The 21,583-nt window shown below is 45.5% G+C and overlaps 1 protein-coding gene across 2 annotated transcripts in view; it reads left to right on the top strand.

Moving 5' to 3' along the window:
• The first annotated feature begins 12,348 nt into the window (after window positions 1-12,348).
• The window catches only part of DCX (doublecortin), an 81,065-nt gene continuing 71,830 nt past the window's right edge, over window positions 12,349-21,583 (top strand). For both annotated transcript variants that reach the window (XM_065643194.1, XM_065643193.1), the window contains exons 1-2: window positions 12,349-12,392; window positions 13,937-14,327. In XM_065643194.1, the coding sequence (XP_065499266.1) occupies window positions 13,964-14,327 (364 nt within the window). In that variant the 5' untranslated portion in view covers window positions 12,349-12,392; window positions 13,937-13,963. The remainder of the gene's footprint in view (window positions 12,393-13,936; window positions 14,328-21,583) is intronic.

The following is a 21,583-nucleotide window of genomic DNA, read 5'->3' as shown; positions in this document are numbered from 1 at the left end:
AGGGCAACCAAACCAGTGAATACTCTGCTTCTGCTGTGGCTGAAACTGGTTTGGGCCAGTCACAGGGAAAAAGTTTTCTGACCCTGGAACCAGTTCTTACTTGTGGGAAAGTCAGTGGAAGCATGTGGAAAGGTCAGCACATGGGGAGGGTCTAGAAAATCGTGCCACTTCTGGCATGTCTGTATTCAGCTGGATTGTGGCTAAACTGGAGAACAGAATTTTGGTAGGGAGTAGCAAAGCCGAAACTGTGAGTAATTGCTTTGTATTAACAAGTATAGTCTGGGTTAGAGCTATCTACATCCGTTCAGGGCAAAGGAATGTGCAAGGGTGTTTGAGAAACACAAGACTGAGAGAAGGTTAGTTATGCAATGAGAGGCTCAGAAGTGGTTTACTGTGAGAGCCCCTGAAGAAGCATAAGAAAAAGCTGAGATCTGTCTTCTCTGTTAAGGAGCAGTGACTTGAAGTTAGTGTGGGAGCCCAAGAGGCTGAGAAAAGGACTGCTGCTTGTAGGACACCGTGTGTGCTTGTCCGGAGACTTGTCCCATTCCTGTCACTGTAGCAGAAACACAGATGTGCCACCTTCTCCATCACACAGCTGGTGAGCTGCATCCTTCCCTGTCCCAGCATGGGCTCACTCCTGCTCTGGGACCCCCCGACCTCACACAACCCCTGCTCTGTAACAAATCCAATGTGTGCAGTGACACACCTGACATCCACAACCTACTAAATCCTGCAGTGGATTAGAAATAGATTTATAGGAGCTGAGATTAATAAGCAGTCCCTCTCTGAAATCTAAATGCTAGCTTCTCAACCAACATAAATTAACATAAACTACTGCTATTCTCTGTCCTGGGTGAGCAGCCCTCTGACACAGCAATTCCACATCCTAATTAAAAGCATCAGCTTCATCAGTAGTTCAAAGAATGGGGCTTCTTGTCTCCTACCCTACTAATCAGCTAGATGATGTTGTAATCTTCTCCTTCACTAGGCAGCTCACTTGTATCCCCTTTAACGACTTCAATGGTTGCTTCAAGTAGTTCTTCTGTATGAGTTTGTCCTGATAATTATCACCCCGTGTAGGGATATTTTTCAGTTTTTCATCCCTTGTCAAGAAAACTCATGTTGGTGGAGCATGCGCCTGGGTTTGGGGTTTGTTCAAGTGCTGGGAAGGCTGAGCAGGCTTAGCAGGTTTCAGAGCTAAATTCTCTGCTTTAAGTGCAGAAGCACAGGCTGAAGAATAGAGTGGACTCTCTTCTTGAACAGATGTTCCTCATGTGCCGTGTGTAGGCCAGGCTGGTAAGGCATAGTCAGCTAGCAGGCATCTTGAGCTGGGCTCTTTCTCAGTACAGAGCTGAGCTAATGACAGAAACACGGGTGAAAAGCATGTGGGTTGTGGCTTGTCTGGATTTGTGCTCTTGCTTCAGTCCTTGGGATTCTGACAAGTCCCTGGGCACCCTGGTCCTGTGGCTGTGGGCAAGCATTGCTCTTTCCTAAGAGGCAGTAACTCTGCAGGGAACATCGGACCTGCTGCCTAGCAGCCTTTGAAAATCCAGGAAAACTCCGAATGCTTAAAGCGATATTGAAAATATTTTCTGCATGTAAACCCTAACTGCCTAATACCACAAGTTTTTGAAGGAAGAGGGAGATGTGCCTGAACAGCAATTCACAGCATAATGTAGTTCTCCTAGAGCCAGCCAAGAGGAAATCCTGGGCATGGGCACCTGTAGAAGTTGGCTGTGTGCATGTGGTTTTATGCCGTGTGAATTTAAAGCTGCGCTTTGGACAGCACTGCTCAAAGGAAACCGCTCGCTTTTAATCTTCAGCAAGGGTTTGGGAGTAAAAAGGGAGACTCTGGCACTGCTAAGTCACTGCAGTCAGTGACCACATGCATGTGGTGTGAACTTCCTATCTGTTAGCATTGAGAAGCTAGTAAGAATTTTATGGGATCAGTTAAAGGCTATCAAAACGGGTTGTTCAGGCAATACCACAGAGGTGTCACTACTGCAGAGTGGCTGACTAGAGTCTAAAACGCCCAGATGTTCTCCTTAGCCTCTGAGATATTTCAAAAATTTGACTGCAGTGACACAGAACTTCTCTGATCCTCTTGCTGCTTTGCTGAGACAGGAAAGCAGATGCTTTTGGCTGCCCATGCTGCTGGCCTGCATGGCTCCAACAGCTGTTAGAAACTCATATTGGGTTGCCATCTGCTGGCACTGCATATAACTGCTTCCTACTGGGGGTAGCAAAAAGGACACCTACAAAAGGGGGTCAAGCAAGCCTGATGTGAAAGTGCCTTCATAACTTATTTCCTTCAAGTGTTTAAGTCCTACAACCAGTTGTCTGCACTGGCTTAGCAGACCTTGCATTAAAGGGAAGAAAGCTGTGCTGTTGTGTAGGGAGCATGTTCCTAGTGTTTGTTCTGATTTGAAATGGTTTATTACTGTCATCACTAAATGGGCCACATGAAACAAAACAATAATTAGCTTCTGCAAAGCCTTCATTTGGTCTGGCTTGAAACAAATAAGTCACAGTACAGCTAATATTTCTATGCAATATTGACTAAGCTAAAACTCCATCTCTGGAGCTTGTTTTCATTAGAAATAGCTTGAAAGATAAGTTGTATAGTTTAAGCAAGAGCCATTCTGCTTTTAATGACCCTGTAAGGCAAAAACCAGAGTATGTCTGTGTTCCTTTTCCACTTGCAGGATGGTAAATCCCAATATGCAAACTGAAAGGTGTGTATAAATGTATCTGCATCATTGCCAAGAAGCAGTGGTCCAGGCGTTACTAACCATTCAAAATTATTGGAGAGAGACTCAAAGCTCATGGGTTCAGGTGAACTTGCTAAGATTGAGTTCACCTTGTTGTTAGGCTCTTGGAAGTGTGTGCTTAGTCTGTTGTGGTGGCTTGACCTCGGCTGGAGGTGAATCTCTGCTCCACCACTGAGCTCCCTGGCTGCAGGGGACAGCCAGCCCCACCATGGGCTGAGGGGAACTTCTGCGCTGGTGCTGGGAGCAGCTCTTGCCCCTCCTTCTGCACTGACCTTGCTGTCTGCGGAGTTGTTCCTCTTCACACTTTCACTCCTCTCCTGGCTGCTGTTCCTGCAGTTTTTTCCCCCCTTTTTAACTGCGTTATCCCAGAGGCTCTACCACCGTCACTGATGGGCTCAGCCTTGGCTAGCAGCAGGTCTCCAAGTCCTGGAGCTGGCTGCCGTTGGCTCTGTTGGACGTGGGGAAAGCTTCTGGCAGCTTCTCACAGAAGCCACCTTTGTAGCACACTCTGCTACCAAAACCTGGCCACACAAACCAAATACATTTATGGCGAAACTTGTAGGAAGAATAACCAGCATATAGGAGCCGGACTGTGAAGACAAAGTTGAAGGACAAGGCTATCAGCTATCAGTTCATTTGAATTAAATCTGTTATCACTAAATACTAAATGTATCTCTTTTCCTAGCTTCTTGCTGCTATGCCAAGGGGATGGGAGGAGAGGTGACTTATTTCTTTCTTGCCATAGCAGTTCATAAAAAAGATGGCCTAGCTGTTGTACCTGCAGGTGCTGCCTTGGGATTTCATGGCCCACTGCTCCTAGGGCATGGTGACAGCTGCCAGTCCCCATTTCCTCCCTCTCCTTTCTAGGGACCCAACAGCAGAGTCATGAGCAGAAGTCACTCCGTCGGGTCAGCACCTCCACAGGTTTTCCACTCCTGATGCTCAGTTTTACCACAGGGTGGCATCATTGGTGTCTTACAGACACCTATGGCACAAAGGTGGCACATGGCATGAGTGGGATTGCAGGGATCCTCAGTGTGATTGCCCACCATCACAAGAGCTCTGTGGGCACTCTGCAGCTCTGTGCTGCTTTGCAAGGTGCAGTGGAGGTGCCCTTTGTGCACTGAACTTGTGCATCATCTGTGCCTCACAAATATCCCCTGTTGCATCTGCCAATCTCAGAGGGAGCCAACTGGTGTTACTGCACGCGAAGGTGGTGTGTGTGCATGCGAACTGTGATTAGCCATGCAGGATGTACAACGAGACCTCTCTCTGCAGATCTCCCTTTCACACGCCTATGGAAGAGACAAGGAAAGAGGACTAAAATAGATATCCCAAAGTGAAGTGAGGAAAGAGTGCCATAAAGAAGAGAATGCAAGGATCTCTGGCATGGCCAGCCTGGAGATGACTGGGCTTGTGTGGGCTAAAAGTGAGATGACTGCTGCCTTTCATAATTCTCTTTCAGAGTTATATCTACAGATTTAGCCCACAAACTGGAGGTTTGGGCTAGTCAGCAGTGCTGAGGGCTGGATTGTTGCAGAGTGACCACAATGAAACAAGTCATGACCATGCCCAGGAGACACGCAAAGGCGATTCACATTGTGGTGTGGGCCTTGAATTAATCTTGAGTAAGTGCTATTTGAGCAGAGTGCTCCATGTGCTTTCAGGGTTAATAACTGTAAGGATCAAACTGAAAATATTTGCTGGGTTGCCTAGTGAGTGGAAGTCACCTAATCCAACAAGCAGTTTGGATTTCTAATTGGAAACAGAATAAAACTTTGACTCAGAGCAGCAAAGCGCTTCATGGGTACAAAGAACAAAACAATGTCCTGTTATTATAGTATTTATGGCTGTACCCTGTTTCTCTAGTGTGGTTGCAGTGAGCTGATCTGCCTTTCTCTGATGGCTAGAATAAAGCAGGAGATGGACAAAAGTAGTGGCTGTAGCAATTATATAATAATATGCCATCATTGCATGGTATAAAGGTGGGATAGTGACATTCTGCCAGGACTTACCAATGTACACACAGCACTGGGGGCTGAAGCCTATTGCTGCAGGAGGGCCCTTGTCTTTGTAGTTTAGCTGATGCTAATGGAGGAGAGGACTGTGGTTATAGTCCACAGGGCCCTTGGTAAAGCCAGTCTGCTGATGATATAATTTTCTTGCAGTTAGCCATGACTGAACCTGACTTTTTTTTTTCACTACTGCAACATTCCAACAGTTGTTTTTTCTGACTTGAGCCGCCTGCCCCATGCATGCCATGTAAAGACCATCCTCAAATTCACACTGAAGGGAGAGCAGGTCCAATTTACACACTCAACACTAAGTGACTCTAGGGCTTCTTCCTCTGGGGTTTGAGGTCACAGGAAACCTCCATATTGTGGATGGAAACATCATCCTTGTGGCATGCAAGTAGCTGCCTTTTGGCTCTAGCTCTGTGATGACCAATACCTGCTTAGAGTTGAGTCTAAAATGGAAACTGGCTTTATCTGCTGCCTGAGCTCCTGCTTTCTTTGTTCAGTTTGATTGGTATTGGGTAGCCCTTAGCTCATTGAATCAGAAATGTAGTTGACAGCACCTTCGGACAAGACCAGGAATTTCTTGTGATCTGATTCTTGATCCAAACTTTGGGATACTGGTCCTGATGTTCTGGTGTGGTTCTTATTCTCCTGTTCAAATATACTGTGGTTCACAACATTTTCCAGGATGGGAATTTCATCTAATGAGGAAGAACAAATAATCTGTGAGCAGTGTGTAGTAACTTTTTATCTTGAGAGGGTTTCCTAATGAACAGAACCTGCATAATCTGAAGATAAAATAGAATCAGAATCAGCACTGTGGAGTTTCTGGTGTCAGCTTCTAGCCCAGTCGCTCCCAGATCATCATCTTGTACTTCCCTGGGATGTTAAACAATGACCTGGTTTTCAGCAAGCTGCAGATGTTCAAAAGAAAAAAAGGATACTACTTTTTCCTAAAGAGATCAGCACCAAAGTGCTGGTAGTCACTGTCTCCCTGCTGGATGAGATGCTTTTCTCCAGTGAATCTGTCCAGGGACATTAATATATCAGGAGGATGTCCTGTGCTTTTCTCTTGATGGTCACACTGTAGACAAGGAGAACTTCTGCCTGAAGCCATATCTCACTTGTCAGCACAACTGGTGTGCATGGAGGGAACAGGGAGAGAGCTGCAGAAGTTCAGATCAGAGTTTCAATGCTTGAAATAGAGCTATTTAGAAGGCAGAGTGTGTTACTGTGTCTCCATACTGTAACGTTTGTTTTAAGATAAAACATACATGTAGCTCTATGTAGGTTCTCAGGAGGCATCTAAAAATCTGTGGATACATCAATAGCTGCTAGCGACATGGCAGCACGTTTTTGGAACCTGTTTCCTTCCCATGCTCATGGTGTTTAAAGGTGCCTTTTACTTGAAACAGAGCAGTGCTGGCTGCTGCATGCAAGATCCAGCTTTTCAAAGCCTGGTACTACTTCTGGGAGAAGAATCATCAGATTGGGTTTAGTTTAGGATAGAGTTTGCAGTGTGGGCTCTGGTCGCTGGAGAAAGGGGACTGAAGATGTCAGTGCTGACCTTGGATGCTATAGCGTGGTTTATTGTTTTTCCGTTCTGCCTGACTGCAATGAGTCTGCATCTTTCTAGAGTGAGAGACCGCAGCTCTGCAAACATGAAATCTCAGTTCATTGATGTTTAAACAATGGTCTTTCAGCGTGTTCATGTATTCTAATTCGCATGAGACTTTGAGCAATGTAGCTAAATGATTTTTTTCATTGCTGTATCTAGCTTTAAATTTGAACACAGACAAAGCAATGACTATCAATCGTTTGTTACAGATAAATGATATGTGTGCCTAAAGAACAGCAGCAAAACAGCTAAGTGCTATCTGCAGTCATGAAAAATCACCATTTATTTCTGTTCTCTGTGAATTTTTAGAATAAAACAGTTTTGAACCATCCCCTGAAAACAATAAAATACCAGCACCAAAGAACTCTTCCCCGCTCTGCTGTCCTCTTTCCTGGAGAGCACCAAAACCTTTGAGCTGCCTCTATCTCTCAGCTGTTTCTGCTGGTAGAAGGAGGTGAGCGAGCTGAATGACAATAACTCCTACTATGTAGCTGACAGCTCCAAGCTTCTGCATTACAGCTGAGCTCAGCCAGAATCTACACTTTAAATACTGATTACTCATCTCCTGCCAAGAGTCAGGTTTCCGTAGAGCTGTACAGCTCCCCTGGGAGTTTTCCAGCACCCGTGCTCTGCTGCCGGAGGCCAGATGTGTTGGCACAAGCACAGGCTGTGCCAGCGTGACCCTTCTGCCACTTCAGGAGTGTGTGTTCCAAAGACAGCGTGGGTCTGAATTGGGACTACCCACAGCAATGTGTTGGGGTGCATTGACCTGATGAATGGTTGTAATGTTAAAGTTCAAAATGAGGCTGAGATGGACTGTGAGAACTCCAAGTTGGTGTAATTTTCTGCCTTGTGACCTCTAGTCTTTGTTCTATGTCATGCTGGATATCAGAGCTCAAAAGCTCATAATGTCTCCTAAGGCCACCGAAGGTATCTTTTTGTCTTCTATTTGAAATGTTAGTTTTGTAGCTCACATGCATTCACTATTTGAAAATGAGAAGGTATTTGCCTAGGACACTTACATAGCCAATCCTGCAGCCTCTGTTGGGCTTGGTCTGGGATGACTGAGTGTACTGAGTGGAAGTCTCTTGTGGAAAACAACTCAGAAATCACACCAATAGGCCATTTTTAGAGTTTATAAGATGGGCTGTTTGGATATCTTCCCCAGTGACTTCACTGTCACTGCCTTCAGAGTGACAGACAGGATCTATGCTTGAAAGGAAACATCTTGCATTTTCAACTTGAACGTGACGTGATCCCCCATGATGGCTTTGATGGGATTTTCCTTTCCATCGTTTAATATTCCATCAGGAAAGTCCTTCAAACCAATGTTACATTAAGCAGACATTTTGAAAGAGGCTGGCAATCATGTATTCGGTTAGAATTACTGTATAAAATGAAATTATCAAGAAACTATTAAATTCTTGGTCTTGAGTCTCCTAACTACTATGATGCAGCCCATGGACAGCCTCAGAGAAAGGAGACATCTGGATTTCTTGTGGTTCCATTTGTCATGACCTTGGCTGGGACATGCAGACCATATATCATGCATAATTTGGTCAGCAAAAATGTGCTGACAACCTCTGTGAGGCTCTGCATGTCCCCCATGGTACTGGCAATGCACATGGCAGACGTTTCCATGGCTTTCTGCAAGCTTTGCAAATTGCTGTTAAGGGAAAACCCTGCCACCAGAATTTGGCTTGTGGAACTCACTGGGGCTGGCAGGATTCATCCAAGACCTCTTGGGGTGTGTACTGGGGTGAGGGTGCTTCATTTTTACTGCTGTCAGGGAATTTGTTTTCGGTTGGGAAAGATTTATTGATTGTGGTGGTTTGCTTGTAGTAGGGAGGGGATGGAGCCAGAAGAAGTCTAGTGCAAAAGGTATTTTTCATTTGGATGACTGGTGTGTCTGTGTGTGTGTTAATGCTTGCTTGTATCTGGATGCCTTGAGTGAGTTCATTGAATAACTCATTATGAGCTGCATTGTTTCCAGATATTTACAAAGGGCTTATTAGCAGAGGAAATGGCCTTTCCATTTGCAGCCTGCTTCCTGTTGGTCCCTTGGAGGATGTAAAGGCCTCTTTCTCCCAAATTTCAGCAGGAGCTTATCTGAAGCCAAAGTCATCTGCTGAGGTAGAGGGCATCTGCCAAGGGTGTGGGGCCACAGCACAAATGCACGAAGTCAGCGCAGCCTCTGGGGTCTGGAGGAGTGACAGGTCTCGCCCAAGAGATACGGGTGCTATGGAGCACCGGCGAGGACCCTCACGTTGGCTGCTTGCTGGAGGTGGCCTTGGAGCGCAGCTTCTGCTTCCACCCCCTCCTTCTTCCCCAGACTGAAAAATTGTCCTTGCTCCTCCCTGGGGTTTCCAGGGATTTAGGCTGTAGAAAGGTCCAGCTCTCTGTCTTCAAGGTCTGAACAGCCTCTGCACATGTTTACAAAGCTTGAAGTGGTGAAGCTGTGCTATGGAGGTGTCCTCCACCCTTCTCTCCCCAGCAGCTGAGCTGACTTTGGCTCACTAGCATTGGTATTTGAAAGACTTTCAGATGTGTGTGGTCCCTGTAAAAATAAATCTCCAGAGGAAACAAATGTTATATGGTGAAAGTCTGCCAAGTCCCCGTTGCTTATTAGCTCATAGTGTTATGTAGGAGAGACTTAACTCTATAGTCTGATATAGGATAACTCTTCGATGAACAGCTCTTCTGAAGATTCAGGTTTAAAGGCTGTTGCTCTTTAGGGTCAAGACTGAGCCATTGGTTTTATGGGCTTTCAGTTCTGAGTACCTTGACAAGCTTTGCAGAGCTCTGAAATAGTAACTTGTCATTTCAGAGGGTTTTGGCAGGTAAGTTCACATCAAGCAAAGCTCTCAAAGCAGTGATCAGGGATAATATTTTCAAAGCAGTCCAGAAGAACAGGGGTTAAAATAAGAAATATAACTAAACATACGCATCTAAACAGACTGACTTGAAAATGTTGATCCAAGAGTTCCTTCAAAAGCACTGATCACTTGTTTTAAATTTTTCCAGAATTCACATCTGTGGTGCAGCCAGACCTTGGCTACTTATCACCCTGACTTACATCCTGACTGGAGAATATGCTATGCTATCAGATACAATTTTTTATACAAGTTGGGATGATGTATAGCAAAGCAACTGGGCATTGACATGGAGAGTGCTTAAGACTGCAACTCTAACAATGCTGCAAACTCCATTTTCTAGATCTGTGTGAAGAAGTTAGCACACAGTAGTCGCAAAATCTCTTTTACCTGCAGTCTGCCCCTTTCCAAGGTATCACAGTTGCTCAGCAATGTCAACAAACATGTATTTATACAGATTTAGTTACACAGGCAAAAGTCTAAATGTTAGCTTCCTGGAGGAAAGATGATTCACCTGATTTCAAGCAGATAATTTAATCTGAAGAGCTAAATTTATCTTTTCTTGATGAAATTGATGGGAAGAGTTTTCTTTCCAATTCTCAATCACTCATGTTGCCTAAAATGGTTTAGATTACGGTGTCTCAGGGGGAGAATCTCTTCTGATGCCAATAGGTTTTGAGTAGCTTTAACTCCTTAAGGCCAGTGAAGTTCTTGTGCCTGAGCCACAGAAGTGAAGTCAGGAGCAGGCCCTGGCATTCAGCAAGAAAGAGCTCTTTATTTCTGTGCCTTATTGCATAGCCCAGCCAATGTCTGCAGTAGAAGGTGATCCTGTTTGCATTTGAAGAGAAGCAAATATGGTGCAATTCCCCAGAGAACATGTGAAATCAGTCTGGCTTGAGAGCTCTTCATGTCTGATGCTCTGGCTGCTGAGATCCTTCTTGTCTTGTGGCAGGATTTAGGGATGACAACTGTACTGAGGGTGATTTGGGCACCTTTTAGGAATAGCTTGAAGTTTTACCCAAAATGAACATTACCATCATTGGCTATAGAAAACTTGTCCTTCAGTCAGGAACAAATACCAGGTCTCTTGCTGGCGTAATTCTGCTTTTAAAAGGAAGAGTCCACGCTCCAAAAAGCTGCTGGCAGTGTCGTGAGCAGACGTGTTAATATAGACATGCTTCGTCTTCTCACCAGCAGGTATGGTCTCAGATGTGGAAAGAAGTCAAGAGCCATCTGTTTATGCTGTCTGAGACCCCTTGCCATCCTCAGAACTCCGTACAAGTCAAACCTGGGAGATGAATAAGTTATTGTACAATTCCACTGACTCTATGGGTTTACATCATCCTGCCAGGTTACCCTGGGGTAGTGTCCAGGTCCTTTGACATCATCCCAAACAGTCTGCCTCTTTTCTATCAAAGCTCTGTGCACCACTAAAGACTAAACTTGGTTTCTTTTCCTCTTTCTTGCTGTTACTGTACTTAGCAGATGCATAACGTTTTGTATCTTTGGCACATTTTTAAAGTATGAATAAATTTACAGCAGTATTGTAGTATAGGGAAGAATTGTTAATCCTGGACAGATTAAGCACATGGTGATGAATGGCCAGGTATTACCGAATTTGGAATGGGATCTAGTGGGAAGGAGAATAAGTCCTATCTACCTCTTGCATCTGCATCCAGAGACCTGCTGAACATGCCTTGGAGAGCACAGACCCTGCTCTTCCCTGTGGTCCCCTCAAGTGCTGATTCCCAAGGAGGGAGAGCAGATCTGTGGTCTCATCTGTAGTGACCCCACCAAGCATGTAAGGGACCAGCCAGCAGTTCTAGTGGAGGATGCACAGGAGCCTTCGAATAAAAGGACAGTTTCAGGGAATAAGAAACTTTACGAGTGTCATGTGTGAAAGTTGCTGGCAAACAAAGACGAGCTCTCAGTGGGTTTGTGTCAGTGCTGCCTGGGCTATCACATACCAGGCAGACAAAGCTGGAATAAATACTAACTTTTTCTGTGTAAATGTGATACTGCTGTGGTGTGCCAAAATGACCAAATCTGATATTTTCATTCAAAACAGACAGTGTTGTTAGGAAAGATTTCCTTCTACAGATGGAAAGACCCTCCCACTTCCAAATCTTGTTCTTTTCTAAAATAAAGTTGGCACCAGCACCAGTGGAGTTAGGAGGAGGGTGAGTGGTGCTGCTCTTCTAACTGCAGGATGGATATCTCCATCTACAGAGCAGGTGAAAGATTTTGCTGTCAAAGTGAAAGAGCCCAGTACAATTCTGTAACAGCTGAGTCCTCCTGCAGTGGAATCAGAAAATAAACTTCTAGTTTGGGATATGAGCCAGGTTGAATCTGTGGGGTTAAGCTTGCGTTGAATGTGACTCCATCCTGAACCCCTTGGGGATTTGTATGAACTGGGATTCAGAGCTCTGGCTTTGGATTGTGTCCAAAGTTAATGGAGAAAAACTATTCAGGGGAACCACATGCAGAACCACCAAGTGAATTCTCCCTTTCTGTTTGCCAGTTTAAACCATGAATGCTGTGTAAAACCAGTACAGGAGCAGGACTGTGCCCAGTTCCACTGTTCAGCTTTTTTCTTAGTTGCTTTCCTGTTGCACAAGAGTCTTGTGCCAGCATTGTATGTAGCTCACTATAGGGTTGCAGCCATGACCTGCCTGTACTGGTAATCCTATGATATTGGTACATCAGTCAGATTATGCTTTTTTTTTTTTTTTTTTTTTTAAATTTGGGACAGATGCATTCTCAGTGGAGCTAGAACCAAGGGGAAATTTGCATCCTTCAGAACATCACCTCAGAATCTCCCCCTTTAAACTTTTTTTTTTTTACCTATCTGTTAACATATACAGAGCTGGAATGACACACTTTTTTTTTTTTTTTTCTTCTCAAATACAGAGAAGACTACAAGCAGATGACTGATGACGAGTGTAAAAATCACTGAGGCAAAGTTACCGTGAAGGGATCGAACAAGGCACTAGGACCTAGGAGGCGTCTCATCCACCCTGGCAGGAATTTCTTGCTTGGAGCTCAGACAACAAAGGCAGAGTGAGCCTGGTTTTCTTCCTCTCAGCATCTCCACCCTGTGCGCTGAAAACCGGTGAGTAGAGCTTTTTTGAGTGACTTGCATGCAGAAAAGTAACAGATGTCAGATAGAAAGGAGGAATCTTTCTCTTAGTACCTTACTGCATCTGCAGTTCGTTTTAAAATCAAAACCCTCTGCATCCTCTGATTCACTCCCGAAGTTGCGTGGATGTTTCATTGTTCACTGCATGACACCAGACTGAATACACCCCAACTGGCACTGTGGGGAAAACGTTCACAACTTGGGGTGTTTCTGTGCGCATTGCCTGCATTGTCATCTGCTTTATTGCAGACTGGGGACAATGATTTTTCTTGCACAGGTCACGTTGACATTGTAAAACACAGGCAAGGAGCTTCGTTCTGGCAAATGTAAGGGGTGGGGGAGAGATAGCAACAGCTTTTCCTAGATTTATACCTGGCTGCCAAGTGCTGGTGTAAATCCCCTTTCTGCCCTGTTTTAACATGCAAGCAACGTAACATGAGTTGCACGTTCCTGGTTGTGCCGGGTGAGAGGAAAGGTTTTTCTGTTGCAGGGTTGGGGGTTCCTCCTCCTTTTGTGTTTGGGTTTGGTGCAGGAAGAAGGTTATTCTTGAGCATAAACTAGAGACACGCAGAGATTCCTGCTTGCTGGGTGTCAGCTCAAGTCTCAGTTTTTCTGTGCTAGTCCCTGGCGCTGGGAGCCCCCTGTGCTCAGAACAATGAAAGGTGAGGAGCAGGGGCGGCGTGTCCCTTGGGCAGGGGCACTTCCAGCAATTAAATCACTTAAGGCTGGAAGGGGGGTGGATATAGCCCCTTTATTTTCTCCTCCTCATTAAACGGCAGCAGAAATGCAATTCAGAGGAGACTCGGGCTGAAAAGAGCTTATCGGAGCCTCGTTTCAATGACAGATTTTTTTTTTCTTTTCCAGTCATTTCTTCTTAGAGATGGAGGCTGGTCCTGGGAATTGATTGATGGGCTAGGAGGGGGCTGCGGATAGGGGGAAGGGTGGGCTGGATCTCATTGCAAACCCTTATTGAACAGGCTGTCACAAAGAAACTGCTTATTCCCCTGTGACCATTCTTTCATAAATGCCAGTTTATTCTAATGTTAAACATTCAGATGCTCTGGTTCCTTCCGTGATTCGACAGATTGAAGGGCTGACTTACTGGGATCTCCTTGTTTTCTTTTACCAAAGGAAACCTCACAGGGCTCAGAGGTTTAATTCATTGCCAACTGGTGTTTGGACGAGTTTTTTTGGGACTGAGTTGTGATTGCAATGTATTCCTTTGGCCTCAAATCCCAATTTACTACACTTTGAAAACTCCCAGGTGCAGGAGCAGACAGCTCTCTAGAAACATGTTCCCTGCCCCCAGTAGTTGGATCCCTTTCAAAATGCAAGGACCCCTCCTACCCTCAGTCCCCCAAATCGATAGAAATGTGGGTCAGAGGAGGGGGAGCTTCCCAAATACATCTGTCCTGCTCCACGTACAGCTCTCGTATTAGTGTCATTTTTCTCTCTGGATTGTAGCTCTGCTTGGCTCTAACCTGCACTCCTTCTCTCCCCATCTCCCTCCTGCTCAGCTTCAGATCTTTAGGGTTCACCAAACTATGGAACTTGATTTTGGACACTTTGACGAAAGAGACAAGGCGTCCAGAAACATGCGAGGCTCACGTATGAACGGGTTGCCCAGCCCCACTCACAGTGCTCACTGTAGCTTCTACAGAACCAGGACCTTACAGGCACTGAGTAATGAAAAGAAAGCCAAGAAGGTGCGTTTCTATCGCAACGGGGACCGCTACTTCAAGGGGATTGTATACGCCGTGTCCTCTGACCGCTTCCGAAGTTTTGATGCTCTCCTGGCTGACCTGACCCGATCCCTGTCTGACAACATTAATCTGCCTCAGGGAGTCCGTTACATTTACACCATCGATGGGTCGCGGAAGATCGGGAGCATGGATGAGCTGGAGGAAGGTAATTAGCATCGCTGTCTGGTGCAGTGAGGAGGCGGGGTGGGAGGGGGCTGCACCACTCGGCTCTGCGTTAAGGTCACATTTCCCCGGGCGGTGTTTCTGCCCCTCTGTGCTGAACCTCCCCGTTCGCCTTCCCCACCAGAGAGGTGCAGGAGAGGGTGGCAGCGCAGGGGCTGATGCCCCGGGCTGTCCCCAGCGCGCTCGCTCGGGTGCAGATGTGGAGCCAGAGGGGTGTGTCTTACTCTTGGCTCGACATGGCTGTGTCCATCGCTTGGGGGGTTGTCTGGGGGTGGCCCCAGGTCTGTCCAGGCTGGGAGGGTTCCCCGATGGGTGCAGGGGGTGGCTGAGGACTGATGTGGGTTTCTCACTGGGGTGGATTGGTCTGAATGTAAAAGCGAGGGGTGCTGGGGGGTTCATGCAGTGTGTGTGTAATAGGGGTGGGAGAGCTTTATGCATTCTGTAAATGAGAGTGTTTTGAGGGGTTCGTGCACAGTGTGTGTATAGGGGTGTGGTCAGGGCTGTGCAGGGACTCGGTGTGCGTGGAGCTGGGTGTTGGGGTGCATGCAGTGTGGGTGTGGGGGGGCAGGGTGTTAGGGGTTCTTACTGTGTTTGGGGAGTGCGTGGAGGGGTGTGTTGGGAGTTCACAGTGTGTTTAGAGGGGGCAGTTAACAAACGCCATGTGTATAGAGAAGGGTGTTTTGGGTAGGTTGCCCTTGGTGAGATGTAGGGTTTTAGTCCTGGGTGGGGGAAGGTGTGAGGAGGTGTTGGAATTCCTTGAGGGGGTTCATGCACAGAGTGTGTGCTGGGATTTGTGCTCGGGGGTGTGTGGAGGTGTATTGGACTGTGTGTGTAAGGGGGGGTTCTTGCATAGTGATGTGTGTGGAGGGGGCGTTGGGAGTTCACGTGCTGCATCTGAATATGGTTCGTGCAGGGTCTGTATGGAAGGGTGGTGTATTGAGGTGTTCAGATGGGCTGTGTGTGTAAGGGGGTGTATTTAGGGAGTGTTTCTGCAGGAGCTGTGTGTGCTGGGGTGGGTTGCTGCGGTAGGTCTGTGGGGCAGTGTGGGAGAGCATCCCCTGTGTGGCAGCTCTGAGTTTATCCCTGTGGCCAGAGGATGTTAATGTGCCTGTTCCGCTGGGTGTCACTGGGACTGTGGGATGAAGGACGAGTCAAAAATCAGTCCTGTGTCCGGAGGGGGTGACCTGGGGGCAGGCTTGCTGCTGTGGGGCTCAGCTGCCAGCCTTGCCTGTGCCTCGGGAGCTGCTCCTGTGCCGCAGGCTGCCCTGGGGTGCTGCCTTTCTCAGGGAATGTCAGCAGGACCCCAGGATGAAACTGCTGCACGGCCAGTCCTGCCTCCTTGCCCATGGGCAACCTCTGCTGGGCGTGCAGGCACAGTGGGCTGCACAGAGGACACCCACAGCCACCGCGCTTTTCTCTGCCCTGAGTAATCCAGATATTCCATTCTTTGTTTGGACTGGTATATCCCAATTACTCACTTGCAGGAGGGGAGTTGCTCTTCCCTGTTCCTTGACGTTTTCCTGCAAGCAGATGACCTGGCTGATTTGATGACTACAGAAAATCCACAAGGCTTCTGCCTTTAATAAAGGACAATGGATGTGAGTGTGTGAGCCACTGAAACTGCAGGGGCAGCCTCAGCAGTGAGTCATTGTGTGACCTTGGCTAAAGCATCTCTCCCTAGAATTCCTTATCTGTCAAGTGGGCTACTCATCTCCCCAAAATACTTTGTGGGGACAAGCACCCAGAATAAATACTCGTTTCCACAGAGAAGTTTTACGGGGAAGAAATTGCTGCCTTTCAGAGAGATGATGCAGTCCTAATGGAGTTATTCTCAGCCCAGTTACAGCTGTCAAATAGAGGTGTGGCCTCCCTTAATTTTAGAGATTCTGCCATGTTTCATTCTGATCTCTTAATATGGCCACAGCCTTTCTCTAATGGCAGCTCTCAGTCCTGCTTGGCTTAGATTTTATGGAAATCTTCAGGAATAACTCCACAGGAGAAAATGCAGTTCTTTATTACCCTTTTATACTCTTGGCTGCTTTTTGTCAGTGAAGTTAAGAAACCTTTAGTAGTTATACCTGCTTAACGCTGGATTTTGCTGCAGGTAAGAAAGTACCTAGTTCTTGAAAATATTTTTTACTGATTAAGGTACAGGTAATAGATGCTGGAATTTGGCTTCTGGCTTTGTTCTGCCAAAATGGTATCTGGAAACAGCACTGAAGTGTCACTGAAACAAAACCAGGATTTTCTGTGTGGCTGTGTCCTCAGCAGAGCATCAGTGAAGAAAATACAATCTGAGCAGAGTGAAAACAAAGGAATCCAGTATTTGAAAACGCAGAAGTAGATCTGCATGCTGTCGCTGACAGTTTTATGATAGAAATATGAGAACATTGTTATGGATGACCTATGCACCTGTTGTATAAAAAGCAATAGATGTTACTTTCAATTTATAATACCATGGTTGTAACCAACCTTGTGATAAACTATGCTATTAGCTTGGGTGTTCGTATAACTGTGTACCAGGTACATGCATGGAAAAACAGAACTTCAGAGTAATTGGTCTGTGACATACAAGAACAGTACATACACAAGCAGTATATGTTAGCCATATAGATTAGCTTTCTGGTGGGAGACCGAGGGTAACTAAACCAGTTCTAGTTGCTATAACATGACTAATTTATTATTGTAATTTCCAATGAACAAGTAGAACCTAGGAAAAGTCATTAGAAAGGCTCATCTCAGTAGTTTGATTGCAAAAGCTGGTGAATTACTGATAACGTTTCACATCGTGTTCTAAGTACCTGATGATTTAAAAACCTGCATGATTTTAAAATGTGCTTAAACGATGTAGTCTGAATGTATTTCTGGAGGGTAAAAAATGATATTGCACAAAACCAATATCCTTGAGGCAGTCATTTCAAGTGAAAAAAAACCCACTTGGTGTGCTGCTAATTACAGGGGACTTGGAAATAACCCTTTTGGTCTCCAGACCCAGCCTTGGTAATCTTTTCTTCCCTGGCATTCAGGGTTGTTCTCATGAGGTTCTGACAGCATCTCCCACTCGCATACTCTCTTGGCTGAGTCAGGAGTGGGTATTGGGCCCAAGCGCTACTTTCTATCATGGTTGCTTTAGTCAATAAGTGAATCTTTTGGAAAAGAGCACCAGGTGATCTTTATTCCCTTTCGTATTATAATTGTTTCTAGTGACCAAGGCTTTAGGAAGTCAATAGATGAAGCTGCCTTTATACAGATTCTTGGTGAGCCACTGTTGTAACAGTTAACTCTATGCTTTGTGCTGTGAGAATTTGATTATGAAAGATACTAAAAAAAATGATGTGCCATCTTTTTCCAGCATTGCTCAAGCTGATAGAGTAACTCACATTGTCATCCAAGTTTCTACTGAGATCTAGTTGCCTTTGACATCTGGGCAGGGTGGCTTGTTCCTCGGTTCATTTTGAGCCTCTATGTTCTTGCAGGCTCGTTGTGATGAGATGACAAAGTCTCCGTGCCTCAGCTCTGACTGCTCTTTTTCTTTGAACAGAAGGCTGGATGAAGGTGGAAGCTGATGTTATGCATTGACTTCAACAGCAAAGAGGGCTTAAGAAATGCTGTTCTTGGCCATGTGTTCCAAACTCAGGTTGCAACTTGCTGCATCCATTGTCCTAGAAATGAGCCATTTGTGGGACGAAAGTTTGGGGGTTTTTTTGGCCACTCTGTAATTTTCCTGCTCCCCCATGTGGCCCCACTACTGTTTCTTGATGTAATGTTTCCTGGGGAGGGAGGGACTGACCCTTCCGCAGAAGCCAAATTCCCCACTTGTAGAGATTTGTGGCCATGTCTTTACAGGTGCCGACTAAATGGAGCATTCTGCTGTGCAACGCACTATTTAAATGTGTGAAAAGAGAGAGCTCCTGCGCAGGGAAATTATGGTCTGAACATGTGAAGGTGGAAGGTGATGTTATTACTGAGGAGGAGCTGAGATGCAGAAAAGCAATCTGACTTGTTTGTCCAAAGTCCATCGACAAGACAAAGATGGAAGTTGCAGCTCTGAGCTTTCTCGTTTAAGTGTCTTCATTCCCTTGCTGAGCCTTTTTTGGGTTCTGGTCAGTGGTTTAGAGATGTGTTGGGAGGGCTCATCCCAGGTGGATTAATGCCCTTGTCCTGTGCTGGGCTACTTGTCTGAAATTTGTTCTTGCCTCAGATTAAGCAGTAGAAAAAGCCAAATAGGATTTTGTTTTGCTCGGTGGGGTTTCATGCAAATGTTCTTGGGCTGTGTGAGTTATTCCAAAAAGTGTTTCCAAGCTTTTTGTATCCTGTCATGCCCTGGGGAATCTTTTCCAAAATCTTGTCCACGATTGTTTCAAGTAATCATAGGAGGGGCTCCACCCTGGAGCTGTACAGAGCCTGGTGTGTGCTGGGACTGAGGGGTTTGGAGGAAATATATTGAAATCTCCACCCAATGTGTGCATGTTCCAGTTTGTGTGGAAAATTGAAATTCATGTAGTCCAACACTGAAGTCTTAGTAATCTATGGCATTGTTTTCTATGGCTGTTGTCCGGGCAGCTTGGCTAATTACATCCTATATAACAGAACTTATCCCTGTGGTTGTGTTTTATTTGCACATCCTGGCTGTCACGCTAGAACTGGTGTGCTCTCATCAATTCTTTACAGGCATTGTGTGATATTTTTTTGAAGGCGATTTGGTAATCCTGTGTTTCTTTTACTTTTTCAACAACTCTCTCATGGGAGAGCTCCCTGTGGAACAGCCGAAGGAAAGAAACTCTTCCAGAGTTCATTTTGCCATGGTGGAGTAGGTCTTGAGGTGGAGGAAAACCCTTTTTAATGCATAAAGTATCAGGAAGTTCATGCATTGGAAACTAAAGGCCTACTTTAACACCAAATGTAATGAACTCTGCAAGGTGTTAAGTCCACTTAATTCCTATTGAAGTCGTAGTAAATCCTGTGAAACATGAAAGCTGGGCACAGCAGCACAGTCTCAACTTCACAACAGCACAGCTAACAACCAAAATAATTGACTGGAGCCCACAGAGACTGTTTCTGGAATAACTCTTAGCAGTTATACTTTCAAAATGGCCTCAATTCAGCTTTCCTGATTTTACTTGCAAGACTTCTGCCTACAGTTCATTATACTTGAAAACTTGCTGGTGCATGCTGAGAAAGGATAACTTTTTCTGAAAGCACAGCCTGTCATTTTTAGTACCGTCACAAGGAGCTGCTGTAAGAGGGTTGAAGGATTAGCGCTCATCTTGAGCTTAGAGTTTCTCTAAGAAGCCTTCTCTGAGGCAAACTTTATCTTTGCTGAGATCATCCCTTCTTTAGGAGCTGAATAATCACCTTGTGCTTCTATCAAATTGGTAGCCTAGTAATGTGGAATGCACTTGGAGCCAGAGTAATTCAGTTCGATACAAGCCATGGCTTCAAATGGCAAATATGCTGATTGTGACTTAAGGTCAAAGGTCTGCAGTCAGTCCATCTCTTGCTAAGGGCAGGATAGAAGGAAAAAATAAATGCCCTTGCTGGTTTGCTGGCACGATAGAAATTTTGCCAGCTCTGGAGCACACTGGCACGATGACAAGTGCATATGATCCTGCAGGGTTTCGGCTTCGCAGTGCAGAAAGGGCATCTTGCACCGGCCTGGCACTGCGCTGAGCAAATGCTGTCCTTAGCACCCCTGGTGACATGCCCATCGTGTGGTGTTCAGCAGCAGATTGAGTCTTGGCAGGGTGATGCTTCTCGGTCTTACAAAAGCTTCCCACCCCCAATGCATGAGTGTGTCTCTTTGGAGCTCCCATTTGGGGTTTGGTTTGGAAGGAATGACATAACTGTTCATCATACCTTCTCATGGCTTATAGCTGGAGTTCTGCACGTGTACACAGCTGCATGCTGTCTAAAGACGTGTTCCTGAAAATATTTGTGCACAGATTTTTATGCTTAGGGCTGGGGAGCAATATACTTCTTGGAGCTGTTTCTTTAGACAAAAATCTGATGTCCACTTCTCCTTTCCTTGTGTTCTGCTGTGCACGTCTCTGCACCCGTGCTGTCTGTCAGTTAATTTCTTTGGCTGGTACAGTTGCACACCTTGATGTCTCATTATAGGCTCAGCATAGAGAGACATTGCAGAGAAACCAAGAAATCACTCCTGTTTCTGTGGCAGCATTATTCCTCATAAGATTTCTCTCTTTTGTGATCTTCTGGCCACAGTGCACGTTCAAAGCTGGAAAGTTCACAGGTCTTTGGCACACGCTTGCGCAATCCTGCTACCACCTCATGGTAAGGTCTAGGTAAAAACTCAGCTGTGGGAAGAGAAATAGTAGAGAGAATAGTAAAGAGAATAGTGTTCCTGGCTGGCAAATGGTGAAAGGGGTGTGCCTCACTGAGTGATAATTTTGCTATTATTTGAGGGCCATAAACTGAGTTTGGGAAGATATCAGTTGAAGCAGTTTTTAAATTAAGTTAAAGCTTCAGATTACATCTTTAGGTTAGGGAAGGAGGAAAGAAAAGCTCCGCTTCCCTGGAGCTGAGCTGCTATAACTGCAGATACGATGCTGAGAAGAGCTGCTCTTCAGAACTGGTCTTCTGAAGTATCAGTCCAAGCAAATTTCTGTCCAGTTTTAGAATTCAATAAAATATTTGCTAGGGTTTAGGTTAAAGGAAACAAAGTGAGAAAGGGCAGATTACATTTTCCACCTGTGACTGCGAGCATAATTTAAAAGGCCAGTGTACATACATGCACAACTCCCTAATACCACATTTGTGGAAACAAAGCCTAGGAGAGGAGCATTGCCTTTGTGCCACTATTGCCTTCAGTGTGTGCTGTTGTAAATACACGAGACAGCAGGGAAGAATTCCAAATGATTCAGCTGCAAGTAGTAGTACTCTACCAAACAGACCAAGAATCTTTTCTGCTTGCTTGAAACCATGGAACTTATTAATGGAAAATATGCTCCAGTCCTGGTGGAACTAAGAGTAAAGTACTCTACCGGACAGACCAATGTTCTCTTTCACTTACTTTAAAACTTGGAACTTTGTAATGTAAAATATGCTCCAACACCTAGTGTTTCTAGAACACGGTGTAAATATATACTGTCTTTCACTGTGGCATCTATCCCAAAGTATTATGTAAACACAGATGAAAGTCAGGCCTTGCAACACGTCGGTGGTCGATATTGCTGCCTGTGTTTTTCAGGTAGGGAAGCAGAGGTGCAGGTGAGGTCAGGA

Source organism: Caloenas nicobarica, chromosome 12 (genome assembly GCF_036013445.1).
Source record: "Caloenas nicobarica isolate bCalNic1 chromosome 12, bCalNic1.hap1, whole genome shotgun sequence".
Lineage (NCBI taxonomy): Eukaryota > Metazoa > Chordata > Aves > Columbiformes > Columbidae > Caloenas > Caloenas nicobarica.
The sequence above is the reverse complement of the archived record's forward strand: the minus strand, read 5'-3'. Positions and strand labels throughout refer to the sequence as shown.